Here is a 19548-nt window from a genome sequence, read left to right on the forward strand (position 1 = left end):
CCCTCTCGTATCGGAGAGTGCGTTGGGGCCGGTTAGAAATATTAACTAACTTAAGTATAGGAAAAGAAAACAACAACAAAAAAAGACACTGACATTTTATTTACATGATTCTTTCATGTTCAGAATCTGCTGTATACACAAAAGTTATTTTTTACAAACCCAACAAGGGCTGCATCTTTATGTGATGATAAAATGATTTCCAAAGGAAGTCGGGAATATTCCTGTTCTTGCAGATTAATACGGTGCTGAGGCCCGCATGCGTGGGACCTGCCAGCTTGGGGACACCACACAGAGGGGGAGCAAGACTGAGCCAGTTTGAAACCTAATCAAATACCTCCGAGAACCGTTTGACCTGAAAATTATGTTCCCGTTACATGCTACATGTTGCGGCCCCCTGTGGGCCTTCAGCCCTGTTTTCTGTTGGCTTAGTGTAGCAGATTGGGATGCACTGACAGACAGCCTGACCCACAGAGCAACGATGGGTGCTATTTGGAGTCCTGGCCCATAACTTCAAACTTAGTGAAAAGAAAATCCAGTTAGAGCAGATATGTGTCGACTCAGTTATCTATGGGTGGCTAACCCACATCAGCCTCTGGCGCTAAAGACTGGTCAATTTTTAAGACAAAGGACAATAAGGACCACGTTTTCCGTAGCTTGATTTATAACGGCTTGAAAACACTGTTCTCTTACAGTGATTGCCACCAAGAATAGGACCCTCTGGGGCTTATGTTGTTTTGCTTTGTGGAAGAAGCGCGGTGCGGGATCGGGTAGACCCCTCAGGTTCTAGGCCTTGGCAGATATGAACTGCTCTGAAATGGGGCGTCTTAATGACAGCTGGTGCTTCAGGCTTCGACAACGGGTTTTCTCCCCTCTTGCTGGTACAGTGATCATTAGATGAATTATGTGACCCCCCCCCCCCCATTACCAAATCCTAGTGGCGCTGGGCTGAAGTCACTCTGGTGCCCGTTAGGTTCTCATCCCTCACTGTGTCCTAACCTACTTCTGTTGTAGAAAGCAAGCGAGACATTCTGTTCCTCTTTGACGGCTCAGCCAATCTCGTGGGCCAGTTCCCTGCTGTCCGCGACTTTCTCTACAAGGTTATCGACGAGCTTGACGTGAAGCCTGATGGGACCCGGATTGCGGTGGCTCAGTACAGCGATGATGTCAGGGTGGAGTCCCGTTTTGATGAGCACCAGAACAAGCCCGAGATCCTGAATCTCGTGAAGAGAATGAAGATCAAGACGGGCAAAGCCCTCAACCTGGGCTACGCACTGGAGTACGCACAGAGATACATTTTTGTGAAGTCCGCCGGAAGCCGGATCGAGGATGGAGTGGTTCAGTTCCTGGTGCTGCTAGTTGCAGGAAGGTCCTCGGATCGTTTGGACACACCGGCACTCAACCTGAAGCAGAGCCAGGTGGTGACCTTCATACTGCAGGCCAAGAACGCAGATCCCGCCGAGCTGGAGCTGATGGTGCCGTCCCCCGTCTTCATCCTGGCCGCGGAGTCACTCCCCAAGATCGGAGACCTTCAACCACAGATCGTCAATCTCTTAAAATCCGTGCAGGATGGGGCGCCGACACCAGGTACGGCATGGGAATTCTGGTTGCTTCTGCGGCCCGGTACTGGAGGGTATGAGTGACAGTAGGCCGCTGACTCTTTCCCCACTTGAATTGTCTAACGGTCCTCAGGGCAAAACAGGAGAATCCGGGTGACATGAGAGTATTTCATCATTAAGGTCACCTGGGTGGCTCAGTCGGTGAAGCCTCTGACTTTGGCTCAGGGCACGATCTCACGGTTCATGAGTTTGAGCTGTGCGTGGGGCTCTGTGCTGACAGTGCGGAGCCTGCTTGGGATTCTCTCTCCCTCTGTCTCTGCCCCTCCCCTCCTTGAGTGCTCTCTCCACCCCCCCCCACTCTGTATCTCAAGATAAAACTTCAAACAAATTAAAACAATAAGTTAAAAAAAGAATTTCTCATAATTAGGTACATAATAAAGATTTAGACGTATCAGTAGTTAAAGATCCATTTAAAAACACTATTTTTACTATAAGCACAATAAAAGCCACACCTGTAGATACATTATAGCTAAAACAGTCTTCATCCGTATGATCTACCAATGTCTTATTTTAAGCGGGTCTCACCGTGCTGTAATTCATCCACAGTCCACTTACCAAGAATACAAGGTGTGATGAGAGGGGGATAGATCCACACCCTAACTGCTGACCTAAAATTTCCAGCTGCTACTCCACGTTACCATGACTTGGTGTTTAACCGCTTTCCGTTTATTGGTAAAAATGCGGTGAAGAAAGTCGTTAATTGCATCTATAACCCTTTGGAAAAAAACCCGAGAATTTCGAACTTCTACATTGACTATGGGGCCCACACGCTGTTGGCTTTGGATGGTAACCCAGACATCTGGTCTATATGTTTCCCTGTTGCCCCGCTGTGACTTAACAACAAATCATTTGAAACCCCCTCTGTGCAACATGCTAATGGGCAGGCAGGATGTACCGTCCTGTTTCTCCCCTGCCCAACACTGTTTCTTGAGGACACCTTGGAAAGTTGACAATGCTGCACAGGCACCGAAGGTTCTGAATTAAAGGCCTGTCCTTCTATCTACCTACCTGTCTGTGTTGCTGTATTCATCTTTGATTTCCGCTGTGCCAAATTACCATAAATTTAGTGGCTTAAAACAAAATGAATGCATCGTCTTCCGTTTTCAAGGTCAGCAATCCGAAACCAGTTTCACTGGGCTAAAAGCAAGGTGTCGGCCAGATTGCACTCCTTTGGGAGGCTCTGGTGGGTCATCCGTTTCCTTGCCTCGTGTGGCCTTCCCTCCTTGGCTTGTGGACCCTTCCTGCATCTTCAAAGCAGCGGCGAACCCTCTTCTCTCTTCTCTGATCTCTGCTTCTACCTTAAAGTTCTTCCTTGAACTCTCATCGTCTCCTCTCCTTCTTCGAGGGACATGGGATTGATTACACTGGGTCTGCCTGGATAATCCAGGATAATTTTCTCATTCCCCAAGCACTTAATTCAGTCATACCCGCAAAGTCCCCTTCACAAGTTCTGGGGATTCTCGATCGGCTACCTTTGTGGGGCCATTCTTCAGCCCTCCACGATCTGTAGGAGATGGTCCCTCTCGGGTCCTGTGTGTCATGGATGCTGTCTCTCTCCCAGTTTCAGGTGAAAAGGATGTGGTGTTTCTGATAGATGGCTCTGAGGGTGTCAGGAGCGGCTTCCCTCTGTTGAAAGAGTTTGTCCAGAGAGTGGTGGAGAGCCTGGATGTGGGCCCAGACCGGGTTCGTGTGGCCGTGGTACAGTACAGCGACCGGACCAGACCTGAGTTCTACCTGAATTCGTACATGGACCAGCAGAGTGTGGTCAGTGCCATACGCAGGCTGGCCCTCCTGGGAGGGCCAGCCCCCAACACCGGGGCCGCCCTGGACTTTGTCCTGAGGAATATCCTGATCAGCTCGGCCGGAAGCAGGATAGCAGAAGGTGTCCCCCAGCTCCTGATCGTCCTCACGGCTGACAGGTCTGGGGATGACGTGAGGGGCCCCTCCGTGGTCCTCAAGAGGGGAGGGGCAGTGCCCATCGGCATTGGCGTCGGGAACGCCGACATCACAGAGATGCAGACCATCTCCTTTATCCCCGACTTTGCCGTGGCCATTCCCACCTTCCGGCAGCTAGGGACCGTCCAGCAGGTGATCTCCGACAGAGTGATTCAGCTCAGCCGGGAAGAGCTGAGCAGGCTGCAGCCAGTTTTGCTCCCCCCAACGAGCCCGGGTAAGGAGGGGATTCCTTGGGTCATTGTTTCTAGAAACATCCGGGGCTACTCGTTTGGCCCGTGGGCTCTGAGTGTTCTCTGTTGGTTTCCTCTGCCTTGTGGGGTGGGGGGCGGGGACTGGCTTTTCATGAAGAATTAGGAGCCGTGTGCCTTTGGTCTCAGTGGCTGGAAGTGGCACGGGCCTGGGGACATGCTGAGATTCATGTTTGGGGCCAAATTAAAGTTTCAAAGAGGGGCAGGTGCATGCTTTAGTGCAGACCCCCCACGTCTGTGTAGAGGCTTCTGCACAGATATCAGAAGGGACAGGGCCATCTAGCTGGTGGCCCTAGTTCAATGTCAGTTCTATGCTGCCCCTGGAAGGTCCAGCCGGCAGCCTTCTGTGATCAGGGAGGGAGCTTGACCATAGGGTCCACCCAGCTGGGGGCACAGTCTCTGAAATATTGGTGTTTCTAGAGCCCAAGAGTGATGATTGCTTTTGACTTGCCTGGTGCTAAGAAGTAAATGGATTAACTGGCAGTATCCCAACTTGCTCTTATGACTGCAAGATTTATTCTATTTCATTGTTCCTGTGCCCCTTTTCTAGGCCTGGTTACAGTAAACTAGAAAACAGTGGGAGCCTGGCCACTGAAGGGGCACTAAGATGTGTCCAACCCCCTCAAAATACCCACTGAGTGCCTGCTTCCCCAGGGTACTCAGGTGGGGAGGCTCACAGTGGTGGACAGCCAGCAGCATCCTTGTTCCCTGTGGTTTACATCCTACATGCCATCTGAAGCCTCATGGCATGGAGAGGGGGAAAAGGGAAAGGCAGGGGGGAACAGAAGGAAGCCAAGAATAGCAGAAGCAAGTGAGAGAAGAGTCAGATGCCAGATACGGTGCCCTTTGGGTGAATGAAGGAGGTGAGGGTGACTGACTGGTGTTGTTAAAAAGGGCCGGCGTTTCCTCGCTGGTGTCCAGGACAGAGTGCAGCAGGCCCCACAGGCCTCCGTGGAATGTTCTAAATGGTTTGTGATCAAATAAGTTTGGGAAACAGAGAGAGGTTCCCCCCTCTAATTGATGTGTTTTGCATATCTCCAATACAAGAATGACACATTTCCAAAACTTATTTGGCTGCAGGGTCCTTTTATCTATGATGCCTCCTGAGGTACCAGTGTTCCCAAGAATGCACTTTGGAAATCTTGTCATAGTGCATATGCAACTTCTTTATTTTAAACACAAGCATATATGTCTATAGCATGGCTGCTCTCCCACACTTCAAAATGAGTATTTTCTACCTTCACCTTCTTCCTTTCCCACGTCTTCTACACTCTTCTTCTTACCAGAACTGCTATCCATATCTCAGCCCTGACCTGTTCCCAGGTGAGCTGTCTCTGCCTCCAGGACACCTGCCCCTCCGAGCAACCCAAGGGCGCCATTCACCATTCTCTGTCCTGCCTCACTGGCTCTCCGATGAGGATGGGAAGGATGATTCCCTTTACAATATAAACATATCACTTTTTCTTCTTTCTTAAAAACTCTCTCTTGATGCCTGCTCCCCTCTCCAATAGTGCCTGAATCTTTTAAAAGAATCCTCTCAATCTTCACAATTCCTCTCTTAGCCCACCCCCATCTGTCATTCGCTGTAGCCACTCCACAGAAAGCGCTCTTGTCAAGGTCTTTAAATCTGGAAAACCCAATGGTCAATTCTCAGATGCCCTTCTGCTTGACCTAAGAGAACCCGATGCATGTCACAGTTAAGATCACCTCCTTCCTGAAACACCATCCCTGTTTGGTGCAGACATGGCTCTTGTGTATCTATTCTCTACCTCCCTCAGAGTTTCTCTTCTTTATCCTTTTCTGGTTCTTCCTCTTCTCCCTGGCTTGTAATCACTGCAATGCCAGGACTAACTACCGGGACTGGTATTTTAGCTATAATGGCCAGAATTAGGATACTTTTCCCGTCAGGTGGTGATTCCATGACAGACTGGGAGGTGGTTCATGAACACTAAGAATTTGGTGCCAACAAATGTGAAACCCGTGGTAACATGTGATTTGCAGGTGTCGGAAACAAGAAGGATGTGGTCTTTCTCATCGATGGGTCCCAAAATGCTGGCCCTGAATTCCAGTACATCCGCACCCTCATCGAGAGGCTGGTTGACTACCTGGACGTGGGCTTCGACACGACTCGGGTGGCAGTCATCCAGTTCAGCGAGGACCCCAGAGTGGAATTTCTGCTGAATGCCCATTCCAGTAAGGATGAAGTACAGAATGCAGTGAGGCGGCTGAGGCCCAAAGGCGGGAGGCAGATCAACATCGGGGGTGCCCTGGAGTACGTGTCAAGGAATATCTTCAAGAGGCCACTGGGAAGCCGGATTGAAGAGGGTGTCCCTCAGTTCCTGGTCCTCATTTCTTCTGGGAAGTCTGATGACGAGGTAGACGATCCCGCGGCAGAGCTCAAGCAGTTTGGTGTGGCACCATTTGCGGTCGCAAGGAATGCAGACCAGGAACAGTTGGTTAAGATCTCCCTGAGCCCCGAGTATGTGTTCTCGGTGAGCACCTTCCGGGAGCTGCCAAGCCTGGAGCAGAAACTGCTGACCCCCATCACAACCCTAACCTCAGAGCAGATACAGCGGATCCTAGCCAGCACTCGGTATCCTTCTCCAGGTAAGATGGGGTATTTATTGTTGCTCTCTGAGTATTTTTGATATAAAAAAATAACAGGTTCAAAGATCCATAGTACTCATGATAAGTTAAATTAAAATAAAGGGACACCTAATATTGAGCCAGTTATGTCAGTGGCTTGTTGCAAGGAGGGAGGACGCACATGACGGTGAACCACGGAGCATCTCAGTAGAGGGTGTTAGGTCTTAGGATAGGATCAGAGCCTGTGGTAGGCAATTTTGTGGGAGGCTTAAGGAAATACGATTTGGCCTGGATTGGATATTGTCAAGAAGTGGAAGCAATTCTATGATTTGGTATCTTTCTTCATCTTATGGCTAAAGCTGTAATTGGTGAAGAAGCAGTAGTCGTTCCTATTAGCAGGGAGGGCAGGTGTTTGGTTATTTTCGTCTTCTTTTTGTCAGTGTGGACCTATGATTCTGATGTTCTGTGAAATCTTTTGTGTTCTACAGGAGAACCCAAGGCCTGGCTCTGTGTGCTGGGCCAGCTTTTCTCTTTCTCAACGTAAATGGCTGAGTTCTATGACTTGCTCAGCTTTTGCTGTGCTGTGTTTCCATTACAAGTAGCCCTACGATTTATGAAGCAAAAGACAGGCCGAACTTGTTGAGTGGCAACATAGGACTAGTTGATAAAATAGCCTCCAAGAAGTACCTAGAATTCTAACTAAAAGGAAAACATGGCTCATCTTTCCCAGGACTTTTGGATTAGTTTTGTAGCTAAAAATAGACTCACGTAAAGAAAATAGGGGAATTAACAGTGAAAACAAAAAAATTGTATAAATGCTAGGGATATGTGGGCAAGAAGAAATACCATGGATCAAACACCTGGGGAGCTGTTGTGGCACACTGGGAGACAGTTGGCATTCTCCGGGTGTCACTACCTAAGTGGTGGCCTTGGACAGAGAGGACTTTTGACCTTAGCTGGCTCCCTCTTCTTGTACACCAATGATGTTCTGGGAGATCTTGATCCCTTCTGGTAGTAACAGCTCATGATTTTGTAGATTCTGGTAATCCAGTTGCTAAATGCTGTTTACATTTTTAAAACTGGTTGTAACCCAGACTTCAAAGCCATAATTAAAATAGAGTAAACTTAGAAACTTTTGGAGAACTTCGAAGATTTTAAGAAGTGGACGGGGCGCCTGGGTGGCGCAGTCGGTTAAGCGTCCGACTTCAGCCAGGTCACGATCTCGCGGTCCGTGAGTTCGAGCCCCGCGTCGGGCTCTGGGCTGATGGCTCAGAGCCTGGAGCCTGTTTCCGATTCTGTGTCTCCCTCTCTCTCTGCCCCTCGCCCGTTCATGCTCTGTCTCTCTCTGTCCCAAAAATAAATAAACGTTGAAAAAAAAAATTTAAAAAAGGAGTGGAAATTGTTTTGGTGAAAAAAGCTCAATTTTTAATGAGAAGTTAAAAAAATTTAATGTTTATTTTTGAGAGAGAGAGAGAGAGAGAGCAAGCAAGGGAGGGGCAGAGAGAGAGGGAGACACAGAAACCAAAGCAGGTTCCGGGTTCCAAACTGTCAGCACGGAGCCCGATGGGGGGCTTGAACTCATGAATCGAACTGTGAGAGCATGACCCGAGGTGAAGTCGGATGCGTAACTGACTGAGCCACCCAGGTGCCCCTTAATGATTAATTTTAAAAAGCTCAAGAGATAAACACATGTGCGTTAGCTTGTAATTTTAATGCTAGTTAACACTGTGCAAGATAGTGCAAGATAGTTCCGAGTTCAGAAACAAAAGCAGAAACAAAGCCAAAGAAACACCAGTCACATACTGAGTTTTCCTCTTCCTTTCCTTCTATCCACAGATGTTGAGAGTGATGCTGCAGACATTGTCTTCCTAATTGATAGCTCTGACAACGTCAGGCCAGATGGCATCGCGCATATTCGGGACTTTGTTAGCAGAATTGTTCGCAGACTCAACATTGGCCCCAACAAAGTGAGGATTGGGGTTGTACAGTTCAGCAATGAGGTCTTCCCAGAATTCTACCTGAAGACCCACAGATCCCAGGCCCCTGTGCTTGATGCAATACGTCGCCTGAGGTTCAAAGGGGGGTCCCCGCTGAATACCGGCAAAGCTCTGGAATTTGTGGCAAGAAATCTCTTTGTCAAGTCTGCTGGGAGCCGGATAGAAGATGGTGTACCCCAACACCTGGTTCTGTTTCTGGGTGGAAAATCCCAGGATGATATTTCCAGGTTTTCACAGGTGATTAGCTCCTCAGGGATTGTGAGTTTAGGGGTAGGAGACCGAAATGTTGACAGAACAGAGCTGCAGACCATCACCAATGACCCCAGACTGGTCTTCACGGTGCGAGAATTCAGAGACCTCCCCAACATAGAAGAAAAAATCATGAACTCTTTTGGACCTTCCGGGATCACACCTGCACCTCCAGGAGTGGACATACCGTCTCCCTCACGGCCAGGTATGACCTCTGGGACACATAACCACAGAATGTGGCATCTGTTATTTTTTAATTGAAAAAAAAAATGCAATTAGCATGTATTTTAATAGTTTTCTTCTGTTATGGTCGTTGCTGCGTATAGTATTAGAAACTAAATCCTGGAAAAATGACTTAGTTGAAACTGTAGAAGGGAACATAACCCAGAAAGCATAGGGTCACTAATTCTTCCGTGAGGCTTCTATGAGGCTAGTTGTAGCCCCACTGAAAGGTTCTATGGAGGTGCATTGAGGACTAACCACAGATTCACTGGCTCTCAGAATAGGACAGCACCTTTGAGGTTGGCCAATCCATACCCCTCTTTTACTCCAGTCTTCATTGTTTGATTATAATTAGGAAATTACCATCAAATGCCTTTCATTTTTGGCGGGCTTCTATGGAGCTCGTAGCATGCTGGCAGGCAGCCCTCCAAAGGTGTATAGGGTCTACTTCCTATTTCCAGTCTATTTCTCCCAGCCCTTTTCGTTCTGCCTCTAGCATATCTCTCCCAACACCCGTCAGACACCATTGTTTATTTCTGACCAGAAGGATCATGTTTAGCGGCGTTTCCTAAAACATCTGAGTTCATGGACCGTTGAATCTGCCGTAATGCCCTTTTGCATGGGATAACCAGGACTCAGTTCTCAGTTTCCCTGAGTCCTCCTGCCTCCTAGCTTTTTGTTCAGATGATTTATCATTTATCTTCTTGTTTTTAGCATGATGGTGGCTGTGAATTTGGGCCCTGTAGAGGCATGGAATAAAACAAAGGTGTCTGCTGTGAACGAGTTATAAGAATGCCTTTTTCCAGTTATTTTACACTTTGTGTATTTGTTCTGGATATGGAAACCAAATTTCTCATTTCCATTTTAACCGCTTTTAGAGAAAAAGAAAGCAGACGTTGTGTTCCTGTTGGACGGCTCCATCAATTTCAGGAGGGACAGTTTCCAGGAAGTGCTCCGTTTCGTGTCTGAAATTGTGGACACACTGTATGAGGGGGGCGACTCCATCCAAGTGGGGCTGGTCCAGTACAACTCTGACCCCACCGATGAGTTCTTCCTGAGGGACTTTACCACCAAGCAGCAGATTATCGACGCTATCAACAAAGTGGTCTACAAAGGGGGGAGACACGCAAACACCAAGGTGGGCCTCCAGCACCTGCGGCTGAATCATTTCGTGCCGGAGGCGGGCAGCCGCCTGGATCAGAGGGTCCCTCAGATAGCATTTGTGATCACGGGCGGGAAGTCGGTGGAGGACGCCCAGGAAGCCAGCCTGGCTCTCACCCAGAGAGGTGTCAAAGTGTTTGCCGTGGGCGTGAAGAACATCGACTCAGAGGAGATTGGGAAGATCGCATCCAACAGCGCCACGGCGTTCCGTGTGGGGAACGTCCAGGAGCTGTCTGAGCTGAGCGAGCAAGTTTTGGAAACTCTGCATGATGCGATGCATGAAACCTTATGTCCGGGTGTGACCGATGTTTCCAAAGGTAACCAATCCCCTTTAGGTACACTTTCATCCTGTCATGCCAATGTGGAGCATCTGTTGAGAGGGAGAGAGAGAATCCCAAGCAGGCTCTCCCAAGCATGGAAAGCAGTGTGGGGCTTGAACCCATGAACTATGGCATCGTGACCTGAGCTTAAGTCGGACACTTAGCCGACTGAGCCACTCAGGTGCCCCTGGACGTAGTTTAGATATTTAGATGCCCGCTGCTGGCCTATGGATTCCTTGAGCCTTTGGCCGCTTCAGGCATTCTGCTTACCCAGCTGTGTGGGTTGGATCCTGGTAACCACTTAGCCCCTGTTATCGATAAGGATATCTTATCTTTCAGGGTAAGAGTGGAAGTCTGTATTTTCTTGATCTTATAAGATGTATTTCCCCCCTCTATTCTTGAATTCCCCAAATTACTCAGACTTACTGATGCCTGTTTCTGTTTATAGGCTCCTTAGATCAACTATTTGAGTTCAGAGTATTTGAGCCTCAAGTGCATTTCATTTAAAGCACAATCTTGAGATGGATGTAAACACCTGCTGTAGAGCAGGCCAAAAGTGATGAACACTCCAGCAAAGCAAACACTTTAAAATGGCCTACGCTTTCAGTTCCTAAGAGTCAGCACTGGTGTTCCCTGAGAGAGAGGCAGACTGAATGGCTTCTCAAAGCTCATACATAGAGGATCTCATTTTGCCCTCGAGCGTGATGCCCGGTCCACGTCCCGGGGCTGTGCCTGTGTATTGGACCCATCTCGGCCACCTCGACTTAGAGCTCACTGCCTCCTTTCCTTTTTGCAGTCTGTAATCTGGATGTGATTCTGGGGTTTGATGGGTCAAGGGATCAGAACGTATTTGTGACCCAGAAGGGCCTTCAGTCCAAGGTGGACACCATCTTGAATAGAATCAGCCAGATGCAAAGAATCAGCTGCACCGGCGGCCAGATGCCCACTGTGCGCGTGTCGGTGGTGGCCAACACGCCCTCGGGCCCCGTGGAGGCCTTTGACTTTGCCGAGTACCAGCCGGAGCTGTTTGAGAAGTTCCAGAACATGCGCAGCCAGCACCCCTACATCCTGACTGCGGACACGCTGAAAGTCTATCAGAACAAGTTCAGACAGTCCTCGGCAGACAATGTAAAGGTGAGCATGGGCTCCCCCCTTGTTCCAGGTTCCCATGCAGTTTCTGGACTTGTACTGGTCAGGAGGAGCACCTCCGTGTCCAGAAGCCCCTTAACCCCCAAGTGTTCTTCTAGAAGCGCTTTTCATGCTTGATGGGGTTGGTGGTGCCTGAACGTAAAAGTGCTTTATCGTCAACTGGTCATAAAAGTCCAAAATGTGACATCTGTCCCGTTTCAATAGTTTTACTTATGCTCTAAAAAAATCCTGCAAATCAGTAATTAAGCTTGATTGAGCTGAATTTATGATTAATTCCTGTTTGATTATTGTCCTACCCGTTGAGTACATCACGCTCTCTTCTCTCATTCTCTCTGCGTGTATGTGTACCTACATACAGATACATACATATATAGTGTGAATACGCGCACACACACACACACACACACACACACACACAGCAGTAGTCTTCTAGAGCTGACAAGACATATTACTACAGAATGGGTGGCTTAAACAACAGAAATGTATTCTCCCAGTCCTGGAGGCTGGAAGTCTGAGATCAGTCTCTGCTGGGTTGGTTTCTTTGGAGGCCTCTCTCCTTGGCTTGCGGATGGCCACCTTCTCCTTCTGTCTCCATTCGGGCTTCCCTCTGTGTGTGTCTGTGTCCCAATCTCTCTTAGAAGGAGACCAGTCACATCGGATTAGAGACCACATGGTCCCAGTGGCCTCACTGAATTTAATGACGCTTTAAAAGCTCTATCACCAAATACAGTCATATTCTGAGGGACTGAAGTTTAGGGCTTCGACATACGACTTTTGGAGGGACATGGTTCAGCCCGTAGCGTGCACGCACGCACGCACGCACACACATACACACACACACATTTCTAGAAACTACATCACATACATAGGAAAATGAGATGAATACTGTTTTTATTTTTATTGTAATTTTTTTTTTTTAGTAAATCAAACACCACCATATACCCACTTCGTTTATCCCTCCTTTAGTGCATGGTATTAAAGAACCATGAGTGGGGGTGATTGTTTCTCAACGTTGGCCCCAGTCTCCTCAACTGTGGATGGAGGGTTTGAATGGGCCTATCTCCCCAACCCCCGGGAGGTCATTTCTTTGTAATTTTGGCTGGGGTTTGACACCTCTTTTACTTTTAGGTGGTCATTCATTTTACTGACGGGGTGGACGGAGATCTGGCTGATTTACAAAGGGCGTCTGAGGATCTCCGACAAGAAGGTGGGTCGTGGGCTTTCCAAACAGGAGAAGTTGGCCTGGGTGAGGCAGGGACACCACGCTGCTGGAGTCCTCTGGGGGACCGGGGGACTCCTCCTCGCAGCCTGGCCCTCTGTGGCCTCCCTGGGGCTACCGCGGTTCCCCTCGTGCCACAGTCGGCTTCCTCACCAAATCCTGACCCAGGACCCTCAGGCTCTCAGACTCATTCGGGTGGTAGAACGTCTTGAGAGCATGACGCTTTTGCAAAAGAACATGACTTCGTGATTACCGCTTGAAAACATTACGACTTAAAGCAGAAAATGCACTTTGCTCTAAAATAAACAATGAAACCACATCTTCCAGATTTAAGGTAACTAGACAGACAAGGATGCCTAGTATCAGATGTAATATCTGTTTATTTGGTTTGGAATCTGGTCGCACTGATTATCACAGAGTGAATGCCGACACCAGAGGCTCACAAAAAGCATAACTTATCCTAAGAGTGTTCTCTTTATTAGCTGGCTTTTCCTGAGCCAAGAGGACGAGATTGCTACTATCTGGTGTTGGGGGTGTGGTGTGGCAACTGTCCCCGAAGCACACCTGAGTTTTGTCAGAGTTGGAGAATCTACGTATGAATGCGTTTCATGGTGTCACTTCCTGTATTTCTGCTGATCAGTTTAGTTACTGACATTCCTTGAACAATTGCTAGAGAATTCCAAAGTTCCAGTATTTTAACTCTTCAGAGAAGCTAACTGGTTTGATTCAACACGTTTTAGGTAAAGGTCACATTTTATACTGAAGTTTTCTTTAAGGAGTTTTTTAATGTTTATCTTTGAGAGAGAGCGAGAGAGTGCAAGTGAGCATGAGCAGGGGAGTGGCAGAGAGAGGGAGACACAGAATCCGAAGCAGGTTCCAGGCTCTGAGTTGTCAGCACAGAGCCCGACGCGGGGCTTGAACTCACGAACCGTGAGATCATGACCTGAGCCGAAGTTGGACGCTTCACCAACTGAGCCACCCAGGCACCCCTGAAGTTTTTTCTTTTAAAAAAAAAGTTAGAAGGGAAAAGCCATGGTGGTTCTGGAATGCCCAGCTGAGCCGCACTGAATGTGCCTCCCCCTGCAGGTGTCCAAGCTCTGATCCTGGTGGGCCTTGAACGTGTGGCCAACTTGGAGCAGCTGATGCAGTTGGAGTTCGGGCGAGGTTTCATGTACAACAGGCCCCTGAGGCTTAACCTGCTGGACCTCGATTATGAACTGGCGGAGCAGCTCGTGAGTTTTTGTGTCTCTACACACAAAGCGGTCAAGACACCAATTTTTTCTGTCATTTAAGATCACGAAGGCATTTTTGTTTGTTTGTTTGTTTGTTTGCGAGGTGAATGGCAGAGGGGCCTTTTGGGTGGGTATTTCGGTTTATTTAATTCACTTGGGACCTGTCTTGCGGCCATCCCAGGCGTGAGTCCAGAACACGGAGGTGTCCAAGAGCTGGGAAAGCAGCGAGCTGGAAAATGGGTCTCTAGGCATGCTGGTGGTGTTACCTGACAGTTTCCTCTGCTCCCTTTCGTGAGAACCTTTCCGTTCATAAGATGGCTGGGAAGGCAAGACATCAGAGTGACTGTCCCCAAACAGGAAACTGTCCTCAGCATCCAAAAGTTACATGTGAAAATAAGACGATGCAGGAAAAGAAAGACTGTTTCTGGGCAGAGAGGCACCTCCCTTGTTTTCTCTCCTAATTTCCTTTGGAGCAAATAAAGGTGCCCTCATGAGGCATCCTAATGCTGGGGTTCAGCCTCTCTCAGCTGGAGGTGCTAGCCCTGCGGCCGGGAGTGGGTGGGCTTTTTGGGGGACGTGGGGCTGAGTGGTCAACTCAGAGATTGCTTTCTGGTGGCAACAGTGAGCTGGAGGATAAACTGACTGTTCCTTCTTCCCTCCGGCATTCTTCCTAGGGCTGGAATTGGGATTTTATTTTTTTATTGGGTGGAAGGAGGTTGCGTTAGTTGATGCATCCAGGCCATGGAGGAAATGAAAACTCTAGGAAGCTCGCTGTGAGAAAGGTGTTTGAGCACCACGAGTTTAGCAGATGGAAATGTTGGTTGGGCATGCGCTTTCCCAATAAGGTCAGGGGTTAGGATGGGAAGGGAACGTCGAGGGTGTGTGATGAGTGTGGCCGCACTGGTGGCCCAGAGTGGCGGTGCTGGTGGCCAAGAGGCGGGGACCACTTGTGTGTCGGCCCCACACCGCGGCTGTTCCCAAGGTCTCCTCCCAGCTGGAGCCAGTCTGTGCTCTGACCATGGTCCTGAGGAAGGGTGTACGGATCTCCATTGTGGAACCGCATTCTGTCCTGGCCGTATGCAATTTATTTGTTAGGTCTTGCTCTTCGGGGTTTTAAAAATATGTAAGTTATGCTTAACATTTGAAATTTGGATACGTATGTTGGAAACTTTTAGAAATAAGGCCGAGCCTGCGGTGACACCGTGAGTATGGTCTGTGTTACTTTGGTTGCTGTCCATGCTCCTACGTTGGTGGCTTCCCTCTGCCACCCTGACTGCTGAGCAGTCTTGGAGGAAACGCTCTGCGGGAAGAAGATCATCTCTCACCGTGAAATCCACGTACATCGATTTTGACCTTCACGGCGTATTTATGCTTTTTTTTTTTTTTCCTAGGCATTTGTTCAGACTTGAACTTTCTTTTCCTTTTGGTAGGACAACATTGCTGAGAAAGCTTGCTGTGGAGTTCCCTGCAAATGCTCCGGGCAAAGGGGAGACCGTGGGCCCATTGGCAGCATCGGGCCAAAGGTAGGCTGGCTTTGCCCTTCTCTGACGTCTGGGACTAGATTTCAGGAGAGTCCGAAGGGGTGCAACATGAGGCCTGAGGGGTGCTGAATGCCTGCTGCCTTCTCTCTTTCCTTGGGGTGAGGGGGTCTGTTTATCATTTTATAAAATAATGTTAAAATCAGGGGCCCCTGGGTGGCTCAGTCGGTTGATTAATTGTCCGACTCTTGATCTCACGATTCTTGAGATCGAGCCCTGCATCGGGCTCTGCACTGACAATGCGGAGCCTGCTTGGAATTCTCTCTCTCCCTCTCTCTCTGCCCCTCCTCTGCTCTCTCCCTCTTTTAAGATAAATGCAAGTAAACTTAAAAAAATAATGTTAAGATTAGTGGGCATCACTGACTGGCATCCTCATTGTGGATGGTCAGCAGGGATTCTTAGTAGGTGTTTCTAAGTTACAGGAAACTGGCAGGATTTCTTGGTGGAGACGAGCCTTAAAGATTCTGATAAATTATGCTGTAACAATAAGAAGAAACCCCAATTCAAGGGGACACCTAAAGCCGTGCTACATGGTGGCATCGCTCTACCAAGAAAGGGGGGCAGGGCGATACTTGGAGAACAAATAAAACTATGAGCTTTAACTGAAGCATGAACTTACTCTGTTCTAGGGTATTCCCGGGGAAGATGGCTACCGAGGTTATCCTGGTGACGAGGGCGGACCTGTAAGTACAAGATGGCTTGTTCTTTAAGCTTTTATTGCCTCCTTGTTCCTCACTTATTGGGGTTGAATTGTGGGGCTCATAATCTGTTCCATTTCCAATGACTTTCCTACTGGGATAACATCAGTTTCTAACCTCCTTAGCAACTCCACTCAGATTTCTACACTGTGGAGAACAGTGTGACGTCCCCAACAGGACAGATGTGGACATGAAGTGCAGGGACTTTGCTGGTCTTATTTCAGAGGGAGAGACTTAATGGCTTCTGAGACTGGGGGCCACCGAGTGTGGCATACCCAGCAGACCCAGACATCCAAGCAGAGAGGGGAGTGAGCCGGAGCAGGGGCGCCCGGGAAACCCAACCAGGGTGGTCGTCGGGGTCACGCCCTTTAAGGGAGGTTTACTGACTTGGGTCATCAGTAGCCAGGGGGTCCGGTTGGGGGTTTGAGAAGCAGTGCCTGGGACAGATGTGGTCCGAGAGGCTTTGAGACACTAGAAAGAAGCCCAGCCCTGGGACGGGGATACAGGGTCCATGAGGAGTGAGGTCACAGGGTCCCAGCTGGCAGTGCTGGGTGTCAGGCTGGCCCCAGGACCCACTGGAGAGCCGGGAACAAGGGACCATGCAGAGGAACTGTCAGGCCCGGGATTCTGTGGGCACCCGACACTCACGCACACCCAGGACCCAGTGACCTGCTCACCCTGGCACCCTTTTGAGCTGCAGACCCTCCCTGGTCCCTCCAGGGGCAGGAACTGCAGGTTCAAGGCCAGGCCCAGGGCCGGGGGGTGCAGGAATGCTGGAGGCCCCACCGGGATGGAACAGCATCCCCGCCAGCCCAGCGAAATGCGCTTTCTAGGCCACACCCTCCGGGGGCTGCGCACTCAGACGAGGCGTGGTGGCCCGGAGCTCCACCTTGTAACTGCCTTCGTTTCTCCCGCAGGGTGAACGGGGTCCTCCCGGCGTGAACGGCACTCAAGGTTTCCAGGGCTGCCCCGGGCAGAGAGGAATAAAGGTACCGTGTGCTGAGCCCTGCGTGAGCGTGGGGACCGCAGCACCAGGGCCCCGCAGGCAGAGGCTTTCAGTGGCACGTGCAGAAGTGAGACAGTTTCCCCAAATGCCTGGTGGGGAGGAAGGCCCCCGGGGCCTTTGTGTCGTCCGTGTGCAGTGGCCTCGCATCGTGGCGAGAGGGCACAGTCTGGCGGGTCAGCGGCACCTGCTGCGCCGGGAAGGGAGCCTGGGAATGAAGGAAGCGTTTTCTTTTTCTTTTTTACTTTATATGTCTTTGTATTTTTTTTGTATTTTTTTAAATACGAAATTTATTGTCAAGTTGGTTTCCATACAACACCCAGTGCTCCTCCCGGCAGGTGCCCTCCTCGATGCCCATCACCCACCCTCCCCTCCTCCCACCCCCCATGAAGGAGGCATTTTCTACGGCCAGGAAGGAGTCACAAGGACAGAGAACACGGGCCGGGGGCGGGGGGCAGCGGCTCCAGCCCCCGGGGCCCCCCAGAGGAGCCAGGGTGGTGTCCAGGCGGGGTGGGAGGAAGCAAGAGGGTGGCTCGTGCTGGAAAATTCCTTGTGTGGAACACTTGAATGTGCTTTCTCCTCTGTTTGCTGAGGTTTGAAAGCAGGTGCTGAAGGGAAAGGGCCAGCATGTGGCAAAGTCACAAAGGGGTCTTGTAGCCGGGTCCCTGGCTTTCAGGACCCACCCCTCCTGACCAAGGAGCCAAGAAGGCCACCTGCTCAGGGCCAGGGCAATTAGCCTCAGGATCCCCCACGGGATGGAGAGGGGACAAGGCAGACAGATGAATCCCGGCACTGAATTTCAGACTCAGGGCGTTCAGGTGGGGTGGGCCCCTCCCTCCACCCCCTGCTGTTCTAGCCTCTTCTCTTTGGCCTTCAGGGAGGAGCTAATGTTTCCCCTTTCCTCTCCCTTCCAGGGCTCTCGAGGATTCCCGGGAGAGAAGGTACCTACGCTGGTTTTCGTTTTTGAAATTTATTTATTTATCTTCAAATTTTTTTGGTGATGTTTATTTAATTTTGAGAGAGAGCAAGAGCGAATGGGTTAGGAGCAGAGAGAGAGGGAGACACAGAACCCGAAGCAAGCTCCAGGCTCTGAGCTGTCAGCACAGAGCCTGATGCGGGGCTTGAACCCACGAACCGTGAGATCATGACCTGAGCCGAAGTCGGACACTCAACCGACTGAGCCACCTAGGCGCCCCTCGATTTTGAAATTCAAAGCGTTCCCCGTTTTGGTCATTTTTCCTTTACCAGATGGCTTTCTCCCCTCACCGTGTGTCTTGTTCCCGTGCAGGGTGAATTAGGAGAAATCGGGCTGGATGGTCTCAACGGCGAAGATGTAAGCAATTTCATACTCTTAAGTCCCAACCGTGTCCGGTCCCGAGCATCCCTGTGACTCATGCTTCAGTCTACGGTGGAAATTGTGCCAGGAGTGACGTTTTCTTGTTGTCTTTGACAGGGGGACAAAGGATTGCCCGGTTCTCCTGGAGAGAAAGGGAGTCCCGGCAGAAGGGTAAGTATGTTTCCATGGTGTTTCTGCTATGGAAAAACTAAAAACTTTTCACCTAAGAAAAATTTTTTTTATTCTTGTATGTAAAGACTGCTCCCTCCAGGCAGCCTTCCCTGATGTCCTCTGGGGGTGCTTCTGTGGTGTCTCCTGTGTCCTCTGTCCGTTGTGACAATTACATCGTATCTTTTAGTCTGAAGAGTATATCTCCTAGGGCAGGGACTGACTGTGTTCTGTTTAAATAAATCCCTGGTGCCTGGTCCAGAGTAGGTCCTAGTAAAGATTTGGGATTACCTGAACAAATTGGAAATATTTGGAAGTAGATTTACCTTCATGTAAACGAGTGAACGGGAGATACTCTTCTTTTTAAGATTTATAAACTGAAGAACGTGATTTTTAAGGGGGAGATACAAATTTGAAACATTATCTAATTTTTGTCTCTGCTGGTATTTTTTATTTAGGGTGACAAAGGACCCAAAGGGGACAAAGGGGAGAGGGGAGACGTTGGAATTCGAGGTGACCCGGTAAGGGAGCTTTCTCACGGACAGTTTGGGACCCAAGTCTGGAGAGGGGGGTCGTTGGGAAGTGAGTTGGGAGGAAGAGCTTTTAACCAGAGTTTTGAAATTGCTTTAGAATGTGTTGATAATGTACGTGGCTTGTCCTCCTCCTACAGTTTTGGAGACACGTTTGCTCTCTAGCTGCAAAGATAGTGTTTGCAAGGCCTGTCATACGAAGGCCTCAGGAATTTCCCTCAAAGGTGGTCTCAAGGCGCTTTAATCTAGCGGGGTCAGGTGCTCAGAAAAGTATCAGAGGTGACAAAAATGTAGGACCCTGAGGGGCCACGCCTTGGCCA

At 49.5% G+C, this 19548-nt stretch overlaps 1 protein-coding gene across 1 annotated transcript in view; it reads left to right on the plus strand.

Annotated features, from left to right (window-relative positions):
- COL6A3 (collagen type VI alpha 3 chain) overlaps nucleotides 1–19548 on the plus strand; it is a 65335-nt gene that overhangs the window by 15211 nt on the left and 30576 nt on the right. Inside the window, exons 6-20 of the mRNA XM_047084638.1 lie at nucleotides 1012–1584; nucleotides 3178–3786; nucleotides 5822–6427; nucleotides 8243–8857; nucleotides 9753–10352; nucleotides 11152–11489; nucleotides 12633–12711; nucleotides 13810–13955; nucleotides 15386–15478; nucleotides 16123–16176; nucleotides 17109–17180; nucleotides 18109–18135; nucleotides 18483–18527; nucleotides 18648–18701; nucleotides 19157–19219. Coding sequence (XP_046940594.1) covers nucleotides 1012–1584; nucleotides 3178–3786; nucleotides 5822–6427; nucleotides 8243–8857; nucleotides 9753–10352; nucleotides 11152–11489; nucleotides 12633–12711; nucleotides 13810–13955; nucleotides 15386–15478; nucleotides 16123–16176; nucleotides 17109–17180; nucleotides 18109–18135; nucleotides 18483–18527; nucleotides 18648–18701; nucleotides 19157–19219 — 3974 coding nt within the window. The remainder of the gene's footprint in view (nucleotides 1–1011; nucleotides 1585–3177; nucleotides 3787–5821; nucleotides 6428–8242; nucleotides 8858–9752; nucleotides 10353–11151; nucleotides 11490–12632; nucleotides 12712–13809; nucleotides 13956–15385; nucleotides 15479–16122; nucleotides 16177–17108; nucleotides 17181–18108; nucleotides 18136–18482; nucleotides 18528–18647; nucleotides 18702–19156; nucleotides 19220–19548) is intronic.

Source organism: Lynx rufus, unplaced genomic scaffold (assembly GCF_022079265.1).
Source record: "Lynx rufus isolate CCGP_SWC_20201006 ecotype Redwood Valley unplaced genomic scaffold, mLynRuf1.p SCAF_2, whole genome shotgun sequence".
Lineage (NCBI taxonomy): Eukaryota > Metazoa > Chordata > Mammalia > Carnivora > Felidae > Lynx > Lynx rufus.